At 39.0% G+C, this 19,415-nt stretch overlaps 1 protein-coding gene across 6 annotated transcripts in view; it reads right to left on the bottom strand.

Moving 5' to 3' along the window:
• The window catches only part of FRY (FRY microtubule binding protein), a 449,258-nt gene that overhangs the window by 192,396 nt on the left and 237,447 nt on the right, over nt 1–19,415 (bottom strand). For all 6 annotated transcript variants that reach the window (XM_054664864.2, XM_063792435.1, XM_003314107.6 and 3 more), the window contains exon 3: nt 2,404–2,457. In XM_054664864.2, coding sequence (XP_054520839.2) covers nt 2,404–2,457 — 54 coding nt within the window. The remainder of the gene's footprint in view (nt 1–2,403; nt 2,458–19,415) is intronic.

The following is a 19,415-nucleotide window of genomic DNA, read 5'->3' as shown; positions in this document are numbered from 1 at the left end:
GAGTTTTGTTAGGTGGCGGGTGCAGCAGTTCTGGGGCCAGGCTGACAGTCTGCATTTCTAGCAAGCTCCCAGGTGATGCTGATGACACAGATCCATGGACAACACTTGGAGACGCAAAGTTAAAAGTGATATAGCTAATTAAGTGACAAAGGTGGGATTTAAACCCAGGTTTGTCGAATTCCAAAGGTCATGTCTTTTCCACAATACTGAGATTCAGAAATAGAAAGCTGAGTAACAAATAAGAAATTGTGTTTAAGCCTAGTTATTTGGGATTACTATGATCTGCAAAGTTAAAATTTAGAACGATTTTCTCAGAGGATAAAGAGAGGTACATTAAGCTGGAGAAAAATGTTTTTGAAGAAAGGACAGTGATAATTTAATAAGATAAAGAGACAAAGAATATAAAATAGAGCGGAAAGCTAATAAAAGACAGGTGATAAGTATTTACTTTTTTTTTTCGAGATGGGGTCTCACTGTTACCCAGGTTTGAGTGCAGTGGTGTGAACTCGGCTCAACTGCAACCTCCACCTCCTCAAGTGATCCTCCCACCTCAGCATCCTGAATAGCTGGGACCACAGGCATGTGCCACTATGCCTGGCTAATTCTTTTGTATTTTTGATAGCAGCAAGGTTTCGCCATGTTTCCCAGTCTGGTCTCGAACTCTTGGGCTCAGGAGATCCACCTGCCTCGGCCTCTCAAAGTGCTGGAATTACAGATGTGAGTCACTGCGCCTAGCACTATTTATTCTTTTTTTTTTTCTTATTATACTTTAAGTTTTAGAGTACATGTGCACAACGTGCAGGTTTGTTACATATATACACATGTGCCATGTTGGTGTGCTGCACCCATTAACTCGTCATTTAACATTAGGTATATCTCCTAATGCTATCCCTCCCCCTTTCCTCCACCCGACAACAGGCCCTGGTGTGTGATGTTCCCCTTCCTGTGTCCATGTGTTCTCACTGTTCAATTCCCACCTATGAGTGAGAACATGCGGTGTTTGGTTTTTTGTCCTTGTGATAGTTTGCTGAGAATAATATTTATTCTTAAAAAGCCACAACTTGCCACATTTCCAAAATGGTAACCCCAAATATCATATACCGTATTCACCAAGGGTCTCTGACCACCTCGGCACCTGCCAGGTGACAACAACAATGGACAATGTGACAAGAGAAGATAGTGTCATGGCACAAAGAGATGAGGCCCATCTTCCATTTCACCAGCATTCTGGAAAATGGCTAGCTTGGCTGGCAACAGAGCTAGCCCAGAGCCATGCCACCCTTGCAGGGCTGGCTGTGAGCATAAACCTGTGAGGTCTCCTGCACAGAACAGCTCATAAAATAGAAAACAAAGGATTTTGTCTGTACAGTCATGGTGTTTCTGGATCATACAAGTCTAAATTTGTACAGCCAGGGAGACTTCCTCTGGATTTCATATTAAAGGCAATTTCAAAGCCCGACAGAAAGTGTACACCCTGTGTGGTTTTCATTAGACCATAAAAACACCGTACTAGCACAAGCCAGGGAATATCTAGCAGTATTTTGTATCTGACGTTGGCACCAACTGAGGTTTTTGAAGAACATAATGTCCTTTTTGTCATTAACTGCAAAAGTTTAGGAAACTTCACAAACATACCTCCAGCCTCCTTGGATGTCCTGTTATCCATCATTTTTAAACGTGCCTAGGGCCTTCCTGAAGTTACTGAACCAGAATCTATCAGATCCTGATTTCATATGTTTATTACCTACTGTTTAGAGTTGAATGTTCTTTACTAGTCCTAACCTATTTTCAAAGGACTTACCTTGTATTTATTCTGTCTTAAATCATTTTGTTCATGTATTATTTTCTCTATTAGAATCTAAGATCCTATACTGTTTTATACTTATTTTGAGGTAGTATCTTTCTCACAAGACTCTGAATTCTTGAAGACCTAAAACTTATCTTAGATTTTGTATCACCAGTACCTAGCACAGCGTCAAGCAAATAGTAGGCCTTCAAAAAAATGTTGCATGAAAACAAGAATAAGCTCTAGTGCAGAGATCTGATCATCACATAGTATCATTCATTTAGAAGAATCTCAAGTTTTTAAAGGCATGGAATTTCCTTTAAACTCTCTTTTCTTGGTTTCTTTAATTCTGATATGTAAAGATTTAGGAAATAATCAATTGAAGACCTACTCATATTATCCCAATACTTTCCAGTTCTTTTTGATTCTAACCAATAGACATTTACTGAACAGCTATAAACCACAACCATGAAAATGGCAGGGTACAGTTCTTAAGACCACATACCCATATCCTTTTTGAGGATGTTCATCCATACAACAATAGTGAGCATGCAGGCCTTGCCTTGCGTGAATGCTGAAATAAAGGAAAACTAGTATATAACATATGTATCACATACCTGATCAAATTGGGGGTCTTCTCCACGTTGCAGAGATTTTGTCAATGGCTTTTCCTAGAAAGAAAAAGAATATATGCAAGAATAATTATTACAGTCTCTTAAATAGTATAAAAGAAATGCCATTATTGTTCCATTTTTTCTCACTCATTTTTCTCATTATGGAATGAGGAGGCGCCAATTTTTAAATGAGTGAGGTATTCTCCCTTAGGTATTGTAACCATAGTAGTTATGTTTGATCATTACTGCCACGACTCTTGTTATTCATCTTAATACATGTCTCTTTGACCAAAACATTAAGAATCTGATACTTAGGGAAACTCAAAACTACAATGAGATATCACCTCATACCTGTCATAAGGACTTTTATCAAAAAGACAAAAGATAATAAATGTTGGCAAACATGCAGAGAAAAGAGAACTCTTGTATATTGTTAGTGGGAATGTAAATTAGTGGAGCCACTGTGGAAAAAAGTATGGAGGATTTTGAAAAAATTAAAAATAGAGCTACCATATGATCCAGCAATTCAGCTTCTGGGTATGTATCCAAAGAAAATAAAATCAGTATCTTGAAAGATATCTGCATGCTCATGTTAACTGCAGCATTATTCACAATAACCAAAATATAGAGTCAGTCTAAGTATCCATCAGTGGATGAATGGATAAAGAAAATGTGCTACATATATATACAATGGAAGACGATTTAGCCTTAAAAAAGAAGGAAATCCTGTTATTTTTGACAACATGGACGAACCTGGAGTATTATTATTATGCTGAGTGTATAAGCCAGGCACAGAAAGACAAATACTGCAGAATCTCACATAAACCTGAAATCAAAAAAAGTCAAATTCATGGAAGCAGAGACTAGAATGGTAGTTACCAGGGGCTGGCGAGAGAGGAATGAGAGGAAATGGAAGATGTTGATCAAAGAGTACAGAGTTTCATTTAGATAGGAAGAATAAGTTCTGGAGAGCTACTGTATAGCATGGTGACTGCAGTTAATAATGTATTGTGCTATGGCCTCAATGTATCCCCCCAAAATTCATACGCTGAAACCTTCAAGGTGATGGTGTCAAGAGGTGGGGCCTTTGGGAGGAGATTAAATTGTGAGGGCAGAACCCTCCTGAGTGGGATCAGTAAGAGGCCCTAGGGAGCTTGTTCTCCCCTTCTGCCATGTGAAGATGCAGCGGGAAGGCACCATCTATAAAGAAAGGGGGAACTCACCAGCAACCAAATATCCCTGTGCTTTGATCTTGGACTTCTGGGTATCCAAAACTCTGAGCAATAGATGTCTATTGTTCATAAGCCATCTATTTTATAGTAATTTGTTACAGCAGCCTGAATGGACTAAGACACATTGAATACTTGAAAACTGCTGAGAAAGTAGATTTCTAAATGTTCTCATCACAAAAAAAATTTACGTAATGTGATAGAAATGTTAATTAGCTTGATTTACTCATTATACATATATCAAAACATCATGTTGTAACACCATAAATAAACTTTTTATTTGCCAATTTTATAAAAAGAATCTGATGCCATAAGTGGTCCTATGTCTTCAATGGCAACAACATAATAAAAACTGTAAAATTTATTTGAAAAATTTAATATTTATCTTGGGACTTGACAGATAATAAAAAGTTGAGGCCAGGCGCATTGGCTCACGTCTGTAATCCCAGCACTTTGGGAGGCTGAGGCGGGCAGAACACGAGGTCAAGAGATGGAGACCATCCTGGTCAACACGGTGAAATCCTGTCTCTACTAAAAATACAAAAATTAGCTGGGCAAGGTGGTGTGTGCCCGTAATCCCAGCTACTCGGGAGGCTGAGGCAGGAGAATTACTTGAACCCAAGATTGCTCCAGGGCACTCCAGCCTGGTGACAGAGCAAGACTCCATCTTAAAAAATAAAAATAAATAAAATAAAATAAAAATAAAAGTTGAAAGCAATTCACTATTCCAAGTCCCTAGATTTAGAAGCAAAGTAAGGTTTATTTATTAGACTGGTACTGAGGGAGAACCTACCAATCATACATTTACTAGGTGTAACTGGTGAATTTGGGGCATGTGATTTTTCTTGCACCACATCTAGTTCTCTGCAAAAATAATATCAGTAGTAACAAGAGTCTACTACAGAAACAATTCACCTTAATTATTGCATCTTTGTTTACATTAGGAAGCCTTAACTGATCTTCCAGCAGAGCATTTTTTTCAATTCAAAGAGTTTAATTCAGACATTATTGACATTTTGAGAACTCCAAAAAATGTAACTCAAAGCAAGACCTCAGTTTTCCAGACCGAAATTTCTGAGGAAAATATTCATCATGAATAGTTTTCTGTTTTCAATGCATTTCAGAAAGAAATCGTTACATATCTGGTAGAAGGATTTGAAGTATCTATTGTAAGTAAATTAATTACATGGGAAATGTTCATTCACACAAAGGAAATAGAGGTTTTATGCTGACTGTATTATACGTTTTCAAAATTGTATTTCTTTGTGCTCTTTCAGAGAGCTTTTTAAAACTCGGACAACTTGAATTTTTAATTATAGAATAATATATATTGCTAATTCACCCTTTCCAAAATGACTCAACTCACGCAGTATTGCTTTTTAAGCCTCCAGCAGAGCATTTTATGTTACTTATCCTTATTTGTGTGTGTGTGTGTTAGTGTGTGTATGTATGTGTGTGTGTATATACATATATCTCTGTATTTTAGATGAATACACATTTTGAACCTGTATATATATACATATATATACATATATATATATGTCTTTGTTATGGAAGTTCATTCTGATCCAAAATTTGGTTTAGGATTGGAAACAATGCAAAAGTTATATATCAAAAAATATTAAGTTTTACTTTGGCCAATGCAGGTTCCCTAGCAAGACTCCATTTATATGTACCTGCTCAAATAGACCCTCTCACTGTGGGTCTAATCATTTCTCCAATCCTCTCCTCCACTCACAAAGATGATCTTTACCTAAGGCATATACAAGCCCCACCCCTGCCCCAACTGTCTTTGTTCTTGAAGAAACGCACATGATGGTCTTATCCTGCAAGTCTGAGGTTTCACCAAGAGCCTTACAAATCAACTACTCTGTCTCCATTGCAAAATATACAGGTTCAAAATGTGTATTCATGTAAAATACAGAGAATACTGTGTTCTTATGGGTAACATTTTCTGTTCAAAGTATACTATCTAGATATAATGAATAGATACTATATGTTTATTCATCACTCAACAGTGACTGAGGGTTCACAATGTGTCAAATGCTACATGCCGGGGTGGAACACTGAAGAACACACGATACCCGCTACTGGGGAGAAGAGTCAAGTCTGAGAGGGGAAATGTGGTTAATTTCCTCTTATGAGTGTTGTCTCTACTTGTTCATTATTCAAACGTCAGCTGAACTATCACTTCTTCAGGGAAGCCCTTCTCTGAGCCATCCCCTAACACCTGGTGTCTCTCCCTGTACATGCCTGGAAAGCCTCATGTATTTGTCCTTTCACTGACCTTACCATGGAGTAAAGTCACATCACAGTCATCATCTTGTGCAATTACACATTCATGAGTGAGGCACCGAGCACCATCCCAGCTAGGTGGCAGGCCCCAGAAATGCAGAGACCTCTGTTTCTTTCAACACTTAAAGTCACAGGACAGAGCATGGCTTGCCTGACATGCAGCATTCCACCTGACATGTGGCATGTGACACGCTGCGAACCTTCAGACACTGTTGATTGATGAATACATATAGTATTTATTCATTATATCTAAATAGTATACTTTGAACAGAAAATGTTTGTTTACCCATAAAAACACAGTATTCTCTGTATTTTAGATGAATACACATTTTGAACCTGTATATTTTGCAATGGAGACAGAGTAGTTGGAATTTGTAAGGCTCCTGATGAAACCTCAGGCTTGTAGGTGAGACCACCATGCGCATTTCGCTTGGTGCTGGCTACGCATTTGCCAAATTAATAGAAGTTCTAGGACAGTGGTGTCCAGTTTCTTCAAATATGAAAATCCCTTTATTTTCTGTGTATATGTCTTGTTTTAAGTTTTAAATTTTTTAAAAAATACTTTTTATTGTGGTAAAATATACATAGCAGAAGATTTAGCACTTTAAAGTGTAGAAATCAGTGGCACTAAGTACATTCAAATGTTGTTCAAACATCATCATTATCTATTTTATGAAGATTCCTTTTAGTTCCAGAAATGTTCAAAAACTTCTTAACCAACACACACACACACACACACACACACTCCAAACATATAAGATAGTAATTTTATTTTAGAATCTATTGTTTAAAACTACACACAATGACAGAGAGCTAATACTACAGCCCCAATGATACTTTTAAATGGTTCTGGGCCGGGCACGGTGGCTTACGGCTATAATCCCAGCACTTTGGGAGGCCGAGGTGGGCGGATCACCTGATGTTGGGAGTTCAAGACCAGCCTGGCCAACATGGTGAAACCCTGTCTTTACTAAAAACACACAAACTAGCTGGGTGTGGTGGCGGGCCCCTGTAATCCCAGCTACTAGGGAGGCTGAGGTGGGAGAATCGCTTGAACCAGGAGGTGGAGGTTGCAGTGAGCCAAGATCATGCCATTGCACTCCAGCCTGGGGCCACAGAGCAAGACTCCATCTCAAAAAAAAAAAAAAAAAAAAGGAAAAAAAGGTTCTGTACTAGAGTAGCAACAATACTTCTTTTATACATACTAGAAACATGGGAATACATCTATATGGGAGACCTTAAAACTCAGACAAATGATAACTCAGCACACCTGTGGGTCTGTAGACCCCTACAACAACTCAGGAGTTCACATAGTGGGAGCACAGAAGGCAATCCTCTTTCACTACTACCTAAAAGAAGATCCTGCCACAGCGGGGAAAGAAAGGTGACTGTGTCCACCCACATCCCAAAGCTCCCCATACCTACCTAAAAGTTATTTTTGTCCCACTACAAATTAGATGGGAAGCTGATAAACATGGTATTTTACACTTACACATTTTTGCATACATATGAAGGAAACAACATATTGTCAGGCTCACTTTCTCCAATAAGCAAAGTTGATATATATATATAAGTTGTTGCTATACATAAAAGTCAAAAGTCCATTAGCTAAGAACTTGGGGTCAATGCCTCAATAAAATAACATGCTAAGTTCTCCTTAACTATTTTTACACAAATATACTATCTTTTTTTTTTTTTTGAGACAGAGTCTTGCTCTGTCACCCAGGCTGAATGGCAGTGGCATGATCTCAGCTCACTGCCGCCTCTGCCTCCTGCATTCAAGAGATTCTCCTGCCTCAGCCTCAGCCTCAGGCTCTGGAGTAGATGGGATTACAGGCACGTGCCACCATGCCTGGCTAATTTTTGTATTTTTAGTAGAGACGGGGTTTTGCCATGTTGGCCTGGCTGGTCTCGAACCCCTGACCTCAGGTGATCCGCCCACCTGGGCCTCCCAAACTGCTAGGATTACAGGCGTCCCACTGCACCTGCACACAAATATACTGTCTTAATCATATTCTTTGAAGACTCAGCTTAAATGTCATTTCCCAGATGAAGCCCCCCCCCCAAGTTTTCCCTAGCAGAGTCACCTGTTAGTTGTCACACAGTACATTATTTGCACCTATTCTTGTTAGCATTCCCACCATGTTGTAACTTGTCTGTCTCCTCCAAACCCCTAGTACACAGCTGGAAGTTATCAGGGTGTGTTAAATGGCTGACTATAACTGTATGCATTTGGAAAGATAGCTTTGCGAACAGAGAATCAGGTTCACATTTTAACATTACCAAGATTATCTTTGCATCAACATAGATTTTATCAGTGAGATGAGGCTTGAGAGTACACCTAGGGGACAGAATACCATAGTAGCTAAAAAATAAAGAGAACAAAAGATGAAAGGAAGAAAGGGAGAAAGGGAAAGAATATAAGAAAGAGGGAAGAAAGAAAGGATGAGTTAAGAAATAAAGACAGGAAGGAGGGAGGGGAGGAAAAAAGGAAGGAAGAAAGATGGAAGGAAGGAAAGAGGGAATAAAAGAAAGGGAAGAAAGGAAGGATGGAGGAAGAAAGAAAAGAGGGGAGGAAGGATAGAGAGATAAAAAGAGAGGAAAGGATAGAGGCAAACTTGCTCCAGCTCAGAAGAGAGCCATCTGAATACAAGAGAAAGATCCGTAAGTCTCAGGCCTGCTTCAGAAAAGAGACCTGTAAATCTAAGACCTCAAAATATGAAATTAGTACAAGAAAACATTGGGGAAAATCTCCAGGACATTGGTCTGGGCAAATTTTCTTGAGTAGTACCCCACAAGCACAGGCAACCCAAGCAAAAATTAACAAATGGGATCACATCAAGTTAAAAAGCTTCCACACAGCGGCCAGGCAGGGTGGCTCATGCCTATAATCTCAGCACTTTGGGAAGCCAAGGTGGGTGGATCACGAGGTCAGGAGTTCGAGACCAGCCTGACCAACATGGTGAAATCCCATCTCTACCAAAAATACAAAATTAGCTGGGCTGGGGGCGCATGCCTGTAATCCCAGCCACTTGGGAGGCTGAGGCAGTGAACTGCTGGAACCCGGGAGGCGGAGGTTGCAGTGAGCCAAGACTGCGCCACTGCACTCCAGCCTGGGCGACAGAGTGAGACTCCGTCTCAAAAAAAAAAAAAAAAAAAAAAAAAAAGCTTCCACACAGCAAAGGAAACAATCAACAAAGTGAAGAGAAAATCCACAGAACAGGAGAAAATATTTGCAAACTATGCATCTGACATGGATTAAGAACCAAAATATACACAGAGTTCAAACAACCCTATGGTAAAAAAATCTAATCATCTGATCAAAAAATGGGCAAAACACTTGACTAGACATTTCTTAAAAGAATACAAATGGGAAACATGAATATGAAAGGTGCTCAACATCACTGATCATCAGAGAAATGCAAGTCAAAACTACAGTGAGAAACCATCACACCCCAGTTAAAATGGCTTATATCCAAAAGACAGGCAACAACAAATGCTGGCAAGCATATGGAGAAAAGGGAACCTTCATACACTGGTTGGTGGGAATGTAAATTAGTACAACCACTATGGAGAACAGTTCGGAGGTTTCTCAAAAAACTAGAAATAGAGCTACCATATGATCCAGCAATCTTTTCCAAATACTGAGAGGAAATCAGTATTTGGAAAAGATATCTGCACTCCCACATTTGTTGCAGCTCTGTGCACAATAGCCAAGATTTAGAAGCAACCTAAGTGTCCATCAACAGATGAATGGATAAAGAAAATGTGACACATATACACGATGAAGTACTATTCAGCCATAAAAAAGAAATGAGATCCTGTCATTTGCAACAACATGGATGGAACTGGAGGTCATTAAGTGAAGTAAGCCAAGCACAGAAAGACAAACATTGCATGTTCTCACTTATTTGTGGGATCTAAAGATTAAAACAATTTAACTCATAGACATAGAGTAGAAGGATGTTTATTAGAGGCTGGGAAGGATAGTGGGGGGTTAGTGGGGAGGTGGGGATGGTTAATGGGTAAAAAAAAAAGTTAGAAAGAATGAATAAGACCTAGTATTTGATAACACAACAGGGTGATGATAGCGAATAATAATTTAATTGTGCACTTTAAAGTAACTAAAAGAGCGTAACTGAACTGTTTGTAACACAAAGGATAATGCTTCAGGGGATGGACACCCATTCTCCATGATGTGATTATTATGCATTGCATGCCGATATCAAAACATCTCATGTACCCTATAAATATATACACCTACTATGTACCCACAAAAAATAAAAATAAAAAATAAAGAAAAGAAAAGAGAACTGTAGAGGTATGCTTCTGCTTGCAGTTCTACTGCAGCACACCAGTTGCATGAAATCCAAGATCTACACATTCAGATATCCTGGTTTTTAAAGAGCATTAAATAAGTAGTAAAGCAAAATTAGCACAGAATACACAATGGGTATTTAACCAACAAGTGGAAACAGATTATGGCAAAGGAAGCTCAAAATAATGATGTCATTCATCAAGTAAGAACAGTATACTTCAAGTAAGAATAGAAAGACTTCGTATACTTTAAAAATTTGTCTTTGTTCTATATTTTGGTACAATTTTATTTATGTACTGAAGTTTCATGAATTGAATTGAATATGTTTATTTTCACAAAATCATTCTGAAAAAGCATAACTTTGGGGTGATGGGTCCCTGAAAGTTCTTAGCTGGCTAAAGCTGAAGACCTTAGGTCTGACCAGATGCCCCAGCTCACTGAGTGACAGTGAACAAATGAGGACCTGGGGCCCTGGGAAAACCCAAAATACTGAGACTTGGCGCTGAACATCAGTGGCTGCTCACAGCACAAAAAAAGTGAAACCCAGACATTACGTCCCTTCTGATGGAAGAAAGCAGTATGAAATAGTCTTGACTAAACAAACAAACAACAAGCTCAAACCTGAATCTAACCAGGCCTTTCTATCTAATTTCCAATTTTTAGGAAATACAGGGGTTAGAGGAATATATTACATTACGCCAAAAAGATGTAATCAGCCACATCCAGACTGAAGGAAAGAGCGGGAAAGAAAGACGTTTCCTCAATAAATAAGTTTTGAGAGGGTAAAAAAAAGAGAAATGGAGGGGGAGTCTGTTGATTTCTTTAAAAGTCTACTGCAATGTGTGGACCTTATTTGGATCCTGACTCAAATATTTTGTTAAAAGAAAATATGACATTCATGATACAATTGGCAGTTTGAACACATGGGAGATTTGATGATGTTAAGGGATTGTTGTAAGTTTTTTAGATGTAGTAATAGTATTGCAGTTTTGTTTAGAGAAGAATTTTTTTAGAGATACATATGGAAATGCTTAGAGATGAGATGATTTTGTTTCTAGTATTCACTTCAAGTAATATCAGGGGAAGGTTCAGGGAGTGTGTAACGAATTGGCTATGAGTTGATAATTGTTGAAGATGACCATTAGGTTCATCGTGCTATTCTGTTTGCATATGTTTATGTTTTAAATTCTTTAGAAAAAACAAACAAACAAAAACTAAAAACAGGAGGTCGTGATGCATCACTTATCATCACTGTTAAAATCTTACAATGTCTCGTTTTTAAAGATGACATAAGATACTCTCAAAACTTATTCTAATAGCAATTCTCCAATTTTTTTGATCTTTTCCTGGTGGAGCTATAAAACGGACCACTGTTTATTTCTCCCCATTTGCAGACTGGATGTGGGTGGCCAAATCTCAGAGATACCTCACCTGCTGCGTGAGAAGTAAGATGTAGTCCTCAGTTCGCACTCTGGGTTTCTCTTTGAGTTTTCTCCCTCTGAATCAGAGACTACTGCTGTCCCAACCCACGCAAGGGGAATTTTCTCCTGCGCTGAAGAATTTTGCAGGAGTTTCAGTATTTCCATAGGAATACAGCTGTTTGTGCTTCTCACACCCTGAGGAGTTCCAATCTTCCCTACTCTCAGCTTAAAAAAATACAGACTTTAAACACTCCTTGTGTCCACATCTAACTAAGAAGGGCAGAGGAAAGCCATCGCCCTCTACCTTAATTTTCAAACAATTTTGGTGTACACTAATTACATCTTCACTTCACAATCTTTTCATATCATACATCCCTGTAATCTTTAGGAGGAAAGAAAGATGGCCAGACAGACAGGCCACAGTCACTTAGAAGTCTAGAGGGAGTCTGATATGTCAAGACACGTTTTATTTGAGGTATTATACAAGGGGTCATTTAATACAAATAACTTTCTACTTCTAACTTTTTAGTGGCCTTCCAAAATTTCAAGTGTGCTCCACACAGGTAAGATTTCACTAATCTAGAAAGATCCAAAGTATTACTGCCCTCAGAGATATTTCTTTTTTAAAAATGTGTTTACATTTAAGGGGTAGAAGTGCAGTTTTGTTACATGGATATACTGCGTTGTGGTGACATCTGGGCATTTAGAGAGATTTCAATGAATGTGTTTAACCCAGCAATGCTATTGGAGTTAATATGAGATTATTCAATTAGTTAAATATATCACTAACCTTGCTTAAGATGCTATTTTAAAGTCTTTTAATTATTACAACAGTGGATGTAGCAGTTAAGGGTGTGGGCTTTGAAATCTGAGAGACCTGAGTTTGAATCCTAGGTCCTCACAACTTATGGCCCTTTCTTAACTTCTCTAAGCTTCAGTTATCTTTTAGAAAAAATGAGGATACACATAATCAGTTGAGGGTTTTGATATCAGCAGCAGTGAAATTTTATAATATAAATGTCTGGTCTTAGTGGTTAATAAAGAATTTCAGAATGGAACTACCACCATTAGGATCTCTCTTCTTCACCAGAACACGGGAAGATGCCTAGTGGTGAGCTTCCTCACCCCATGTGGTGGCACCCTTCACAGTAGAGAGCTGTGGACCCAACTGTGAAAATGCACCAAAGCATTTTGTTCAGAACTATCTACACCCAGCCGCAGGCACTCTACTTCGTATGAACCAAAGAATAACGGGGTCCCAAATGTTTTCATGTCTGACATCTTTTTCTCATCAGATCTCATTTGTGCCAACTTTGACTCAAGTTTGGAAAAACATCTAAAGAGTGAGCCTGAAGACTCACAGTTCTGAATACTGACCATTACTCCCCAAATGACTTCCCCATCATGAGGGGTAATCGGCGCCCCACTGGTGTGATTAATCTTGAAGATGTACTCTGGTCATGTCAATTGACTGACTGCATGGATCACTGGACTTCTGGTGGAAGACTTAGCCCCCTTGATAACCTGCCTCAGTTTGTAAAAATGGACATCACCCTATGACATCCTGAGTAGGTTTCTAATAACTAATGAGAAATAGTCAAAACCCTGACAAAACTTCTCCCCTTTTATTCCATTTAGTTATTAAAATGAATTTTCTTAAGCGAAATAATAAATGCTGCCTTTCACCTAAAATACTGGGGAAAAAGAAACAAAAGAGAATGATACAGAAGACACAGCACAAATAAATCCAAGGTACTATCAGGTAAGATGCTGCCGAGTACCCTATGCTATGAAAACTGAAGGCAGATGTAAATCTGGAAGAATATGTTGGCACTTTTTTTTTAAGCAAAATCTCTTGAGATAATCTGTCCTATTTGCAGTGGTTTTGCTCATTTCAGTGGAGCCTATTTCTCTGCCACATTTAACAATCCTAAGTACAAATCCATTATTTGAACAGTGGAAGAGAAACTTCAATTAAATTCAGCTACAAAGTTAATCTTCATTTTAATTGAACAAAAGAGCAGCTCTCATAGGCATTCTTTAAAAAAGAAAAAAAAAGAACTACAGCAGCTACTAAGAAATGTAAGATACAACCTTCATTTGTTTGTTTCTGGGTAACTTTCTATTTTGTTGGTCTTTTAAATTTTATTTGTCCCAATATACCCCTCTAACTGTGCATGTTATGTTCACTCAGTAGACTTTCAGTGTCTACTACAGTGTGTGTGGATGGATGTTTTCCTGTCTCCTTCAGGACATGGCTCCATCAGCCAGCTCCTCAGTGACCCCTGTCTTCCACCCTTCCCTTCTCTTCGGTCTTTCTCTCAGCTATCAACATGCTTAAACCTTTTCATCGTAGTGCCTGCCTTGACCACACATCCACCTCTGGCTGTGGTTTCCTTTTTTTTTTTTTTTTTTTTGAGATGGAGTCTAGCTCTGTCGCCCAGGCTGCTAGAGTGCAGTGGTGCCACCTCGGCTCACTGCAACCTCCGACTTCCGGGTTCACGCCATTCTCCCGCCTCAGCCTCCCGAGTAGTTGGGACTACAGGCGCCCACCACCACGCCTGGCTAATTTTTTATATTTTTAGTAGAGACGGGGTTCCACCGTGTTAGCCAGGATGGTCTTGATCTCCTGACCTCGTGATCCACCCGCCTCGGCCTCCCAAAGTGCTGGGATTACAGGCATGAGCCAAGGCGCCCGGCTGTGGTTTCCTTTCTAACCCTCTTCTCATATTCAGTTCTCCAATGGGTGGTCTACACTTCCTGTCTTTCTTTCCTCTCCTATTCAAAATGTCTTCAACTACTTGCAATCTGGCCTTTCTTTCACCACTAAAATTAGTCTCCCTAGGGACCCCAGTAACTTTCCAAATGGCAAATCTGGTGGCCATTTTTCATGCTGGATCTTTTAGCTGCAATGTTGACTCCCTTCTTTCCACTTGAATTGCCCTCCACCTCCCATCTGTTCTCCTCCTACTTCTTAGACATTCCTTCTTCTTTTTTTCTTTTTTTGGAGACAAGGTCTCACTCTGTCACTTAGGCTGGAGTGGAGAGCAGTGGTGTTAACACGGCTTACTGCAGCCTCATTCAAATGGTCCTCCCACCTCAGCCTCTGGAAGCACAGGCAAGTGCCACCACGCCTGGCTAATTTTTTTGTTTTTATTTTTTTGTAGATAGAGATGGGGGGTCTCACCACGTTGCACAGGCTGGTCTCAAACTCCTGGACTCAAACAATTTTCCCACCTCAGCCTCCCAAGGTGCTGGGATTACAGGTGTGAGCCACTGTGCCCACCAGACATTCCTTCTCTGTGGCCTGCATAGTCTTTTTTCCTTGAATGTTCGCATTCTTCATGGGTGAATCATCTTGGGAAAGCCTACAGGAATATTCCAACCCCCCTGCCTTCAACCTATGTGATTACAACTTAGGAATTGAGTAGAAATTCCCAAAAGCATCAGGAAATATTATCAAATAGAATATTGTGTTTTAAGAAATTTTAAAAGTCAGAATATACTAGATATGTATGTAAGCAACAGTAAAAATACCTAATAAAACAAGTCTTATTGTTAGCATGACCGTAGAAATCAAAATTTGTGCCGGTTAAAATTGCTACAATGCTATAGTAAAACTTGCTATTGCTGAAAACTGTACTGACGATTTTCAGGAATGTCAAAATGCAAAATGTTGTGTGGAAACACAGCAATATTACATCACAGTGACCTTAAGAATGAGCCATTGTTACTTGGTATTATGCCATTATTATTGAATGTATTTTTATTGGTATTTTCTGTCACTCTAAAACATATACTTCCAGATGATCTTTTGTTTGTATTAGAAAGGATGTCTTTGTAAATAGTACAAAGAACATATCATCAGAAAAACTAGACCGAAAATGAGGAACTACCTTTGTCTGGTTTTGTATTCTCAAAAAAAGGAAACTTCGATAATCTCTTCATAAAGTCACCAGAAATAAAAATAAAAATAAAAATTATGGCCTTATCCATGAATGAATTGAATTGGATACTATTAAATTGAAGTAAAAAGCCCTCTGATATTTTTTATTACCTGGTGATATTTTCACATCATTTATTTGCTATAAGGTTCAATCAAACTTTTACTATGGTGGTGTATTAAATTTCATTTCACATCTGAAAAAGTTCCATTTAGGAGCCACAGAAGAAATGTGTTTCATCTACATGTCTCCAAGCATACTCATAATAAAGAAAACAAACTTATGAGCTCATCTGAAAGATCACCTCATTCAGCAGTTAAATTGAATCTTTTTAGCTACTAACAATGCTATGTTTCTGGGTTAGGGTGAATTTTCAAGTTTTTGGTGAATATCTTTATAGATTATTTAAGGGACGTTCCAGGCTAAGCTGTTTTGCTAAGAAACAGCTATTTTAAAAGTTATTTATTTATAATTTGAAAACTAGCCAGTATGTTGTCAAGTGTGATATAAATATTCCCTATCTGACCAGCAATGTTTTAGTCTCTTTTCAGGACAGCATTGCTTTGATTCTATCACTACACTCAACAGGGAGCTACATGAAATTACATTTACTCTATATTTCCCTTATTTGGTCTGTTGAAGCAACAGCAGCCTCTATTTAAAGAGGAGTTTGACCAACAAGACTAGCTGATTATCCTTCTGGGAAGCTGACTGGAATCCACAGTGCAGAAAGACATTAAGGCTGGCATTTCTGCTATTTACACATCCTTAGTCAACAGACATGTAACCTTTGCTTAGTATAGGAAGATTGGCATGTAGAGCAGTGCAGAAAAACAACCAACTTGCAAATGGGCATGATAAAATATTATGAAATATCATATGGCTGAGGTTAGTAAATGGTGATAAGCCTATGAAGATGATTAATTACAATCAATTTTATGAAGATCTGCCATATAAAGATCCAAACTTAATTAGAGGTAGTCATTCTGTCCTTTAGCACAGCAGAATTTCCCAATTCACAAATTACTAAAATATTAAAAAGGGTTCCGGATGAAAGGATCTGAAATTTTCTGATATCTAGAAGTCTGCACACACATCACTCATGTGAATGAATGAAATACAAGACTATGGATGAATGTTCAATCTCTAGATGGCCCAGAGGTGAAAAAACCTCTTTTACACCTAAAAATAGGGTGTATCCTAAGTTCAGTCTCTTACTTCTCATCAGATATGGTCTAAAATCACAAGAGGAAGCTGGGACGAGTATGTATGTCACTTGCCAAAGGACTTGCTTACTTAGACCCACAGTCCCATTCATCAAAATGACCAGAACCATTCATCATATACCATCTGTTGGTGGTGGGCCACCAGTGTCCTACTTAACTTCAGGGGTAACAGGAGAGTTGTCCTGATGCCAGCTTTGTAACATCAACACACAGGAGGAGTTGGAAGCCTCAGACTCTGGGCCAAGGAACAAAGGTATGTCAACAACGTTACTGCCTGAACCTGGAACAACACTAGCAAGCAGTAATGCTGTCATTAGCTAATTGCCTGGCCTTTCAGTGTTTGTGCCGGCTGGCCATGACTGATGTTCCTACAGGTTTGTTCTTAAGCATGACATATTTCATTACAGATTCATGATGTGTGATGCAATAGAGTTTGGCATCCTGGATTCTTCAGACTGGGTACCCCAAGAAAATAGTTTGTGTTACTTTGAGTTTACTTCTTTCATGTTAGCAAACCAGCTAGATCATGTTCTATTATTTTTAAGCCTCCATTCCAGCATGACACAGTTAGCACCTTTATGAATTATCACTCTGTTTGTCAGCCCACACCTGTGCTCCTAACTCAGCACAGGGGCAATGTCTAAAATATCCTGCCTGCATCTTGTCCGTTAACTATTTTGTGAACAAGGCTACTAAGGCTCAAGCAATCTCAATAATGAAAATCCCCATTTTCACTCATCTTTCATCATAAAAAGTGTTTTTGAATTCCAGGGTGTTGGATGAAGATAAGCACAGCTCTCATTCTTAGTCTCTGCTGAAGGACAAGATTAAAGTTAGCTTTTTTTTAAGTCAAGTGGACTTAAAAAAAAACTTTTCGTTTTTCCAGGTTTCAAAATCAAAACACAGTAAATTACTTTCTTTCTGAGTAATTCTTTGTCAGGCAAGTTAGAATTTCTTTTTCTTCTTCCCGTTGACATTTTATGCTGATAGACTAGATCCAGATGGAATTCCTGGCCCAATCCCCAATTTAGCTTCCACTGCAGCTCCTGGAAGGGACAATGGGAGATTAAACCTGGATAGACTCACTAATAAGTGAGTTTAAACCCAGGGATTTAAACCCAGGGAACTTAAGAGTTTAAACCCAGGGGTTTGAGAGTGAATGCTGCTTTTATTTCATTTGTTTTATACACTAGAGTGAAAACGGCCTGGCTGCTATCCTTTCATAGACGAGAAAACAATGACAGATCACACGTAAGTGACTTTGCCAGAAGCACAGGTTAGTGGCAGGGCTATAATAAAAAACCGATTTTCTTGTGTATTGGTCAAGTTATAGGGAGGGGCGTGGACAAAAGCCTAAGAAGTGTGATTGAAAATTCTTGAAATTTTCTAAACTTGGTTTACTTAGCTGAGTAATCCAGCCTTTCATATTTTGGGCTGCCTGGCCATTATGCGGTTCTTATTTTTTTCTGAGACCCCTACTCTCAAGAACCAATGAAATTTCCTCTTTGAAAGCCTTTGAAAACCCTCAGAGGCAGACTTACCTCAAATCCCTGGTTTTACTGCCTAGGTCTTCACAATTCACACCTGGGTAGGCCTCAAGTATTTTGCTGGAAATACAGTGAGATCGTTGGGGGTGTTGTCTTCTCTTAAGTACTTTGTTTGCCTCTGTCATCTCCCAAAGCATGAGCACCGGGAGGGCCAAGACCAGGTCTGCTGAAAGGAGCTGTGGTTGTGTCTCTGTCAATGCCATGGCAGAGCTCAGGACAGGCACCTGACAGTATTGATAAATGGCAACAGCAGACAGTCAAGTCCCCTGCTCAAGCCTCCATTATGTTTGCGTGAACACAAAGAGAGGAAGCACCAGGCTGACTTCTGAGGAAATATACCAGAAATTCATCTCAGCCCTCCAATGACGATAATGAGGAGGGTGGTGATGAGGACAAATGAGCATCTCCTACATGCTCAGGAGTGTATCAGGGGCTCCACACACTCCCTCTAATCCTCTCAACCACCCTGTGAGCTGGGTACTGTTACTTCCATTTTGCAAATGAGAAAAAAAGGAGGTTGACTGGCTGGTCCAAGGTCACACAACACTAAAGAGGTGGAAGCAGGAGTCAAATCTGGATCAGTCAGAATGAAAAGCTGTTTTGTCTTTAACTTTATCTCTTTTGTCCATTCGATCTACAAAGTCAAAATTGATAGCAGCACTTGAATTCAGAAAAACTGGAGAGTCTTGTTTTTGGAAAGAGCTTACTGAGAAGGTAATTGCCTGTGACTACAGTAATAGATGCTATATAGACAGACTCATAGAGAATGAGAGCATATATTCTGATACTGTGTCTGATCACTAAGAGTCACCTGTTGCTGGAGTCAGTGTGAGGAGAAGGTGACCATATCAATGAATAAAGAGGTATCCTTAGATGCCTGAAAATAGGAGGCTGAGAATCAATGCCTCTTGTACTCAGCACATTTTAGGGCATTCATCTGTGCAAAGAACAGAACAAAATCTATTATTATTAGTTTATTAGTTTAGAGTTGGCAAGGTGACCTCTGGAAACACACAGGTTCCAATAATGACATTC

This window comes from Pan troglodytes, chromosome 14 (genome assembly GCF_028858775.2).
Source record: "Pan troglodytes isolate AG18354 chromosome 14, NHGRI_mPanTro3-v2.0_pri, whole genome shotgun sequence".
In the NCBI taxonomy this organism is placed as follows: Eukaryota; Metazoa; Chordata; class Mammalia; order Primates; family Hominidae; genus Pan; species Pan troglodytes.
This window is presented reverse-complemented; position numbering and strand designations above follow the sequence as displayed.